Raw genomic sequence first — 9,715 nt, 5'->3', positions numbered from 1 at the left:
ATTCTATAATTTATTTACACTTCCCCATTAGTAAAGTTGTTTTTTTTCACAACAGAAAAGGTAATAGCAGTGGCAATCAGATACCATTTGATTTTTTTTTCAGGTCATTCACTGTGAGACAGAAGCAGCGAGGCAAAACGCCACACTAAAAAATAAGTCAAAATATCAAAATGGCTTACCTTTTCATCCTCTGTAGGACCATGGCCCCCGACAAAATGTTTACTGCATATGAAATGTGAATGGCTCCACCTTGCTGGCGTTAAACTGGTCTTTCGGACATCTGCACAAGTTGATCCATTCATAGGATTTTTTCCTCTGAGTTTTTGGTTTCGAGAAACCTATGAGGAAAACATCCTTCATATGTCGTCATGTCTGGAGTCGTTTCTACAAGTTCCATAGCAGCGGTGTTGACTCGGCATGTTCATTTTTGAAAAATTACCGAAGAAAACGTGCAATAACAACATGGATTGTATTGAGGGCGTGTCCATAACAACCCACTTCTGCAATACGATGGCGACATCACGGTTTAAAAACAGCATCCGGACGGTACGCTATTGTGACATCTTGAGCTGAAATACTTCCTTTTTTGTTTTTATTTTGAACTTATTCCCTTGTGACATAAACAAATCAAACCAATAAAAACTAAACTAAAATAGACTTTCCCAGGATTCAACACAACCAAAAGAAAGTTTTGGGGGCGTAGGCATAGTGCAGTGCACCAAAAATGTTTTCGGCGAGTCTCTTCAAACATGTCTAACTAAGGTCTGAATCCACTTTAAAAATACATCTTTCATGGCACAACAATCTTTTAGAATGTCTCCTTTTCATTGGAGTAGGATTATCTCGGACCAAAATTTAAATGGGTGCCACCCGTTCTTCATCTGCATGAGGGAAAATTGGGCCTCTGTGGCCGTTTAAGACGTGGGATTTGGTGTCATAACTCCTCCTTTTGGGGAAGACGGAGAGAGGAAACCCTCAAGTTGATTTCTTCAAAGTCCATAAAAGAAAAAAAACAAGCAGGATGAGAATGGGAAGAGGAAAAAAAGTGCCTCTAACCTAGTACTTCTCAAATAGTGGGGCGATGCTGCGGGTGGTGCATGTGACCTCGGAGAACATACTTTTTTACTGTACTAGAATAAAGTGTTGTTTCACATCCACTAAGTGGGTGGCATGCGGTGGAGCTCCCATTTTCAGCATGTACCCAGTATTTTTGAATCAAAAAGAGCGCACAGAAAAGAGCACCGGAGATATGAAAAGCTAAGACGAGGAAATATGACGAAGCAGGAGACGAGAAAAGACCAGTCTGTTTATTTTGTCTAATAATGCTCGCACAGACAGCAAGAATTTTTTTTTTTCTGTGAAAAACGTGCCCAATATTGCCAACAATCGTCCCGCTTTGTCAGTGTTACATCAATAAACCAGCGAGCACTGTTAGCATCAGATAAAGTGGCATACCAAGTTACTCAGTGCAAAATAACCCCACACCATAGCAAAGGAGCTGATACTGCCTGAGCAAAAATAAAAACCATCCCTCTGTCCAATGACACTGTCGGTTTTGTTCTAATCATTTTTGTTTTTTTTCCGGTCTAATTGTTTGACATATTGTCCTCGTGAGTTCATGTTTCTAATCAATTTGAATTTATTTCTTATTGATTTTATTCAATTTGATTTTTCAGTGTCAAACGGTCAAAAATGTATCTTGAGTGTATTTTTACAGTATGGATGTTTTTTTTTTTTTTACACTTTATTATGAAGTTGTTCTATATTACTTTTTTAATATTAAAAAGGACACAATGTTATGCAAAGGTGTACTTATACTAATAAGAATTTTATAGACAAATGATACTATAGTATATTTACTGTGGCGGCCGGCAGAGTTGGGGGGGTGCGGAGCGTTTACGCCTCCCTTGGGCGGGTGGCGTAACAGAAAATAATTGAGAAGCACTGCTCTAACCACAAATGAAGACACATTTTCCACCGTGTCTTCTTAAATTGAGGGAAGATTTTTCTCTCTTTGTGGTTTTTGGGGACTCCCGACTGTAATTGACGAGAAAGTCATTCGGCTCTATGAGATTCCAAATGAAGGAACGTTTAGGCATGACAAAAGCTTGATTTTGCCTCGACTATTTTTTTTTTCCTGGAAAGGTTTCCTTGCACGCTTGTTTACAAAACGACTAAGGTGACAAGGATTCGGTTGCCGAGCAAATGAAAAGTTCTCACGGCGAGGGTTTCTCAAAAGTAAAAATACGCCCGATGTGGAAGTTGTTTTCTGTGTGGCTTTTTAGGAACTCCCGGGCCACATTGAACGTGTTCGTTCTGCGACACGGCCGGGTTCTTTCGACGCAACGCGTGCAGCTGCTCAGTTGAAAATCAAAGAGATTTGGGATAGCTTTTGGCACAGCTTTAACTTGGCCTGTAAAAAGGAACCAACTGTCTGGCATTGTGGTTTCATCTGGTATTTGTCGCTGGCGAATGCTTAGTTTGTCACAAAGGTGATGAGACTTCATCTAGTGCGAGTCTCGTGTGCGATCGCGTTCATGTGTCCTCCCTGACTCACTTGTTTTTTTCCCATGCCTTTTACCACAGCAAAGTCTGGTGACGTTGAGCGCCGCACGCAATGTACAAAATGCTGATTTTCCCAACACGCACACGCAGCTAAGTGCAAGATCCTTTCCAAATGTTCCCTTAGAATGTAACTGTTGTGAGGGGAACCAATAACGGGCTTCTGTGTTCGCTCACGGCAGGGGTGTTGGATTTCATTCCAATCTAACCTTTTCACCAATCTGGTGTTTTACAAGTGTCATCAGTTGATTGCAGTCAGGTGCTGCTTGTTTGAGCAGATTCCTCACCGCTTGAACGGTCTGTTCTGGACCTGTCGGACCAAGACCAGGACCCACCGCGGCCTTTTGTACAATCGCTTTGACTTACAGCAACAAATTGTAGTGTAGTGCAGAAAAATGCTTACAATTTATACGACTTCTCCGTCGTTCGCGTGGCAACACATCATATGTTGTCCAATTCATTTGAATTGGGAGGCACTGCAGCCGCCAAATCAAACGAACTGGATCGTTGGTTATAGGGTTAGGGTCACCGTCTCGGGTCTAGGTGAGTTCTGGTCTCAGGATAGCTTGTTGTCACAAGCACGCTACATTTCCAATTCATCTGGAAATGTCATTCCGCGGTTGAACGCGCCCAACTTTTTGGCACCGCTGCCGCCGGCACGCTGTACACGTTGACTGGTGTTCAGCGTGAGGCGACTTATAGGTGACCGAAAGCGATGCTCTCACACTTCTAAGACTGTAGCACGGCTTCAGATGGATCCTGAAAGCGGAGCGGCCTGTGAAAACCACACCGTAAGTGCACGTGTCCAGCCGCGGGACATCTAACGAGCCCAAATGATCAGACACAAAATCATTCTTCATAAAAGCCGAGAGCGCGGGTCGGAACGGAAAAGCGATCTCGTGGCGGCAAATCCGATTCTTGTACTGAAGCAGAAAGCTGGTGTCGGAGCGTGACCGCCGGCATGGGAAACGTGTCCCGACCAATCCGAGCGAGCAGCGGGGTCCGATAGACTGTCAGTGCCAAACAGAGTCCTGTGCAAACACTAGGGCAGCCGTTTTTAACTGGGGGGGGTTCGGTGAAGGTTAAGAAACACAGAGCCCTATTTTGAACTCAATCTCGGAAAGTGACGTTTTAGACCAGGTTTTGGACTAGTTTGCCCTCAATTTAGAGGCTTTACTCCATTTCTTTCAAATGCTAGCCCTCTATCCAATGGGAGGAGAGATCGGTTTGCTCAGTGGACGGTTGACTGGCACTTGGTATGAGGAAGTATAACAGACCTACAGACAGCATGAACGGTGTAGATGATTCAAGAAAATAAACATTTGCATCATTCTACGCCATGAAAACAATATGTGATGCACAGATGTGACAATAAAATCAGAATGTAGACATTAAAACAACAAAAGGAACAGTATGAAATTGACTTTCATTTTCCAATGTGAAAATCAACAGCAAAAGGCAAAATTATTAGTCGTGAATTTGAAATCTGGAAGAAATTTGAGCAGGAATTCATGGCGATTTTAGCTTTCTAGGTTTTGAATTTGTAAAAAAAAAAAAAAAAAGGCTTTATTATGAAATTCCAAAGGGTTCGGTGAATGCACCAGTAAAAGTCGTGGGGTTCGTGACCTTTAGCAAGGTTAAGAACCACTGGGTTACCGACAGTCCCGGATTGCGTGGAACAAGCCGGAGTTTCAAGTTCGCCGGCGGTACCAATCCGAACGTCCTAAATTCCAGGACGTCCCACGCAATCCGGAACTGTCGGCAACCCTAGCAAACACCCAAGTTGAAGGCCGACAGGCCTCTGTTTTAACAGCGCAGCTTTTATCTTGGAACATTTCATCATAACAAAATACAGTCATAAAAAAATAGGATGTTTTGCACCAATTTGATTCTATTTTGCAATTGTAACTTAATCCATCATGTTTTGTCATTTGTACAGTTTTGAATACAGTGTTCAAGAAATATTTTGTTGCATTGACGCTAAATTGTTCCAGTCATTTTGGGGTGCTTCATTTAAATCTTGAAGAAGAAAAAAAAACAAAATCAACCTATTTTTGAGCAATGGCAAATGATTAAGATGGACAAGAGACAATGTGACATATGCTGTACTGATAGTCAACTGTGACAAGCTTTGATTTTCTAGGAATGTGATTTTGAATTTCTCATTTGAAAACGTCGAGCTTTCCGTTGGTTTTCCACCTTCCGCCTGAATCAATGCAAAACGGGTCTATCGCCGCCCTCTGCTGGAAAAACGTGTCAGATGAAGTGGAATTCCTAAACATCGCCGAGGTGACGATTTGACGAGCAGCGAGTTTAAGTTGAGATCAGGAGCTAGCGGCGATCTTTCGTGTCAACTGTGAAAGTCATGGTGACGATCCCCTCGATACCGGCCTGCAGTCGGTCATGCTTTCGCACGGCCGACACCCCCTCGGGGGTCCCGGTCAGGATGAGGTCGCCCTCCTCCAGGGTGATAAAGTCGCTGATGTAACTGATGAGGTAAGGGATGGGGAAAATCATCTGGGAGGTGCTTCCGCTCTGTCTCAGCTGATCGTTGACCTTCAGCCAGAGTCGGACGTCGCCCGGCTCGGGGATGCGCTCCTTGGGGACGAACTCGCTGACCGGGCAGGAGGTGTCGAAGGCCTTGGCGAGCGTCCAGGGCAGACCTTTGGACTTGCACTCGTCCTGGACGTCCCGGGCCGTCATGTCCAAGCACAGCGCGTAGCCGGCGACGTGCTCCATGGCGGCCGATCGAGGGATGGCCGAGCCGCCCTTGCCGATCACCACCCCGAGCTCCACCTCGTGGTGCAGCTGGCCGGAGTAGAAGGGCACCAAGATGGGCGAACCCTCTCGGACGTAGGCGGAGGGCGGCTTCAAGAACAGCAGCGGCTCCGCGGGAACGGCGTTTTGCAGCTCTTTGGCGTGCTCCGCGTAGTTTCGGCCCACGCAAATGATTTTTCTGCCCCATTCCCAAAATCGGGAAAGATTTCCTGCCGACATTGTTGTCAAAAGTTTCAGTCGCAGAGTCAACTTTGACCAAAGTCGAACTTAAATATTAAGCTACGGCGAGTCCGACGGGACAATCTTGGAGGAACTCAGACAGCCTTCATTTAAAGAGACATTTCTCTCTCTCTCTCTCTCTCTCTCTTTTTAAAAAGTATTCTCCCCGTAACAAATGGCGTTTTATAGTCGTATTATCGGCGGCAAGTATCAGTGTAGAAATCATATATACACTGTAACTAGATGTCTGATGCAGAGCGCTGTGAGCCAACGGACGGGGACGAGCGCCGGTCTTGTGCCACATCTGAAAGAGAAGTACTTTGCTTTCCCGCCATACGCAACAAAAACCAAGCCGTCTACACCAGCGAACCCGAATTGTTATCAACTAAATAGTCGAAGGATCAGCATAAAAACACATTCAATACACTGTGCCATTGAATAAACGATAGACCTCCATCCACTCCCCCGATTTCGATTAGTAGAGCCTGCGGGGTGAATGACGACAGAGGCGGAAGTAAACCGCGAAACAACTTTTCTATTCCACACGCCTACCAGGTGATGAGCTTCCATACTGTAATGTTACTCAGATCACTCGTAGGGAGCGCCTCTACTCTGATAGGAGCTGCTGCAAGCTTAAAACTCGGTAGGGACGAAGGAAATACGCACATTTCAGCGTCTTCTTACACATTTGGTCGACATTCGAAAACGAGTTGTTGTTACGTGAAGACTGCTGGTAACAAACACGCCGTCTCTTACGTAACATCTGTTTTCCCGAAGCTCCCGTAGCCAAAGCGGCGGCTCTCCTGCACAGTACCGTGAGGAAAACTTCCCTGGTTGAACAAGGCGACATGAGGGTTGAACTCTTGCCGGCTCTCAGCGACAACTACATGTACCTGCTCATCGACACGGACACCAAAGAAGCAGCTGTCGTGGACCCGGTGGAGCCCGTTAAGGTCTAAGAATGATCTAAGGTCTAAGCGGATAAGAATGGCTGGATGTGATTGAATTTTCTGCTGGTTGGCTGCAGGTTGTAGAGGCCGTCCGAAAACACGGGGTCAAGCTCACCACAATTCTGACCACCCATCACCACTGGTAAGCTGCCTTGATACAACTGCTTGTTGCAAGCAGCGATGCCATCCCACTTATTGGCAAATTTCAGTAGGAAATGGACACATTTTCAGAATCAGAATTGGATTTTTCTACTGTCAATGGCGTACCAAAAGCAACACGTCCCTTTTGCTCGTTAATATTCATAACGTTAGCCATTGTGGCTCGGCGGGTCAACCCCCCCCCCGTTTGTCCCTCGTGCTAAATGCATGGGAATAGCGTACGGACGAGATGTTTACTGAGCTAATTCTGTCCAAAAATGATGTCCCTGGTGCCAAATTCACCAGTAAAGATGTGGAAGCATACAAATGTTCAATTCAAGAGACGGACGGCTTGAGTGTCGAGGGCTGAAAAAGAGCCGACCCGATCCAGAGGTAGCTTTTTAATCGACACCTTTTTCTTACGCCACTGACAATGAATTTATCCTGTTTGAACAATCTATCCTTTACCACCATATGCCCTGTCTTTCTTATATATTATGTCCTCTGGTTGTTTTACGTCTCTGACCGTTCTTGGGGGCAATTTACATTGCTAGTTTTGTATTGCGATCGCAAATGCTACTCCGTGACAGCCAACGAACACTTTTATTTTCTTGTTTTTTTTATACAACAGAAAAGGTAACAGTGGCGGTCAGATACCCCTTTTCCTTTTTTTCGGGTCATTCATTGTCAGCCAGAAGCAGCACAGCAAAACGCCACGCTAAAAATAAGTCAAAATGGCTTACCTCGTCGTACTCTGTAGGACCATGGCTCTCAACAAAATGTTTACTGCATATGAAGGTGAATGGCTCCACATTGCTGGCGTTAAACTAGTCTTTTGGATGTCCGCGCAAGTTGATCCATTCTTCACATTTTTTTGGGTTTTGGGAAACATATCAAGATAACATCCTTCATATGTCGTAATGTCTAGAATCATTTCTACAAGTTCCATAGCAGCAGCGTTGACTCGGCACGTTCTTATTTGAAAGATTACTGGAGAAAACGAGCCGAAATAACATGGATTGTATGCGAGGGCGTGTCTATAATGACCAACTTCCGTATGACGATGGCAACTTCACACTCTAAAAATAGGATTTGTACAGTACACTATTTAACTGGCGTTAAACTGGTCTTTTGGATGTCCGCGCAAGTTGATCCATTCTTCACAATTTTTCCTCAGAGTTTTTGGCTTCGGGAAACGTATGAAGGAAACATCCTTCATATGTCATAATGCCTAATCGTTTTTACAAGTTTCATAGCAGCAGTGTTTGATCGGCATGTTCTTTTGTTAAAGATTACCAGGGAAAACAAACAGAAATTGTATGCGAGGGGGTACGTGTCTATAATGTCCCACTTGCGCATTACGACAGCAACGTCACGGTCCAAAAATGGCATTTGTGTGGTTCGCTATTACATGTCATGTAAAAGGGTCGGTTGAAACCCAGAAAAGATATTGAGTTTAAAAAAAAGAAAAATCTGTAAAATGGCTACCAATCAGGAGTTGTTGTCCCCCCACCCCGATCAAGCAGTGAATAGGTTCAACAATCTTATTGTAAGGGATCACGCTGGTGGAAATGAGAAGATGGTGAAGCTAATGCCCGGCTTGAAGGTGTACGGAGGAGACGATCGAGTCGATGCCATCACAAAGAAAGTCTCTCACTCCAGCAACTTGAAAGTAAGAACCGTCACGTGTATCTTTTATTTTTGTTCACCTCATTCTTTCCCCAGGTGGGCTCACTTAACGTCAAATGTCTGTTCACGCCGTGCCACACGACCGGCCACATCTGCTACTACGTCACCAAAGACGACAGCTCCGAGCCTCCGGCGGTTTTCACGGGTACGACGCGCAACTTTTTTCCAACAAGTCGGCCTTAAGGGTAAACGTTGTTGTTTTTCGTTTCATTCAGGGGACACTCTGTTTAGTGCCGGTTGCGGGAAATTCTTTGAGGGCACCGCGGAGCAGATGTACAAAGCCTTGATTGAAATTCTGGGCCGCCTTCCAGCCGAAACGGTACCCGGCCGACCGGAAACGAGCCGAGCTTAAACCTGTTAGCGCATACGAAGACGTGTGTTTGCTATTCCAGCGAGTGTACTGCGGTCACGAGTACACCGTCAGCAATCTGAAGTTTGCGCGCTGCGTCGAACCGGACAACAAAGACATTCAGGAGAGGCTGGTCTGGGCCAAGGTACGGACGAGTCCGCCCGCGCCGTCCTAGCGGTTGTCGACGGGAGCTGATTTGAGTGGATTTCCGCAGGAGAAATGCAGCAAGGGCGAGCCCACCGTCCCGTCCACTTTGGGGGACGAATTGACATTTAACCCGTTTATGAGAGTCAAGTACGTCCGCCGAGCGGCGATCCGTTTTGAATATTCAAAAATCAGTCTCCGTCACTGAAACGTGCTCGTTCCGCAGAGAGAAGTCCGTACAAGACCACGTCGAGCAGACCGACCCGATCGAAGCCATGAGGAGCCTTCGTAAAGAGAAGGATGCCTTCCGAGTGCCGAAAGAGTGATGGCTGCTTTTACTGCCAAACGATGACATCATTTCCAACTTTTGCAACCAAACTTGTGCACTTTGAGCCCAAAGTAAAGCTACAAACTGGCACTCAAAGTCGCGGTCGGCTGTGGGACGATGGCCGTCGAATGACCGCTTTCAACGAAACCAATAGTTGTGTTTTATCAATATTTATGCTTTTAAAACTGTTATTATCAAGATCATTTCCGCTTAGCGTTTCAATGATATTGTGAATGAGGCACGCATTTGTGCGAGAGTACATGAAATAAGCAGTATCTTTTCTTTTTTTTTTTCCTTTCTGAAAGCAATAATATCGTTCGGAAATTGTCATTTGGCCTAATGTTTGTCACAATACTGTTGATTATGTACAGAAACTCTTATCCGTTAAGCTAATATATATTATTGTGGTGGAAAAAGCAATTGTTTGTTTTTTTCAGCGGCGTTCGTGTTTTCTGTGTTCCTGGTTTGATTAAAATGTCTTGTGAAGTTAGCGCTATCATCTCGCGATATCTTGAACTGAAAGAATGTTGTTTTGAAAGTCTAGTTTTGCGGGTGTTA

General features: G+C 45.1%; 2 protein-coding genes across 2 annotated transcripts; one reads left to right on the top strand and one right to left on the bottom strand.

Moving 5' to 3' along the window:
* Positions 1-3,667: 3,667 nt before the first annotated feature.
* Positions 3,668-6,215, bottom strand: fahd1 (fumarylacetoacetate hydrolase domain containing 1). The gene has a single exon (XM_057816944.1). It carries the CDS (start codon positions 5,557-5,559, stop codon positions 4,894-4,896), a length of 666 nt encoding a protein of 221 aa, XP_057672927.1. The 5' UTR covers positions 5,560-6,215; the 3' UTR covers positions 3,668-4,893.
* On the top strand, positions 5,712-9,715 carry LOC130932197 (hydroxyacylglutathione hydrolase, mitochondrial-like). Its single transcript, XM_057861676.1, has 9 exons — positions 5,712-6,202; positions 6,337-6,512; positions 6,587-6,651; positions 8,202-8,319; positions 8,373-8,481; positions 8,552-8,655; positions 8,729-8,830; positions 8,900-8,979; positions 9,056-9,715. Exons 1-9 carry the CDS (start codon positions 6,118-6,120, stop codon positions 9,153-9,155), a joined length of 939 nt encoding a protein of 312 aa, XP_057717659.1. The 5' UTR covers positions 5,712-6,117; the 3' UTR covers positions 9,156-9,715.

The sequence above is a fragment of the Corythoichthys intestinalis genome, chromosome 16, assembly GCF_030265065.1.
Source record: "Corythoichthys intestinalis isolate RoL2023-P3 chromosome 16, ASM3026506v1, whole genome shotgun sequence".
Classification (NCBI taxonomy): Eukaryota; Metazoa; Chordata; class Actinopteri; order Syngnathiformes; family Syngnathidae; genus Corythoichthys; species Corythoichthys intestinalis.
This window is presented reverse-complemented; position numbering and strand designations above follow the sequence as displayed.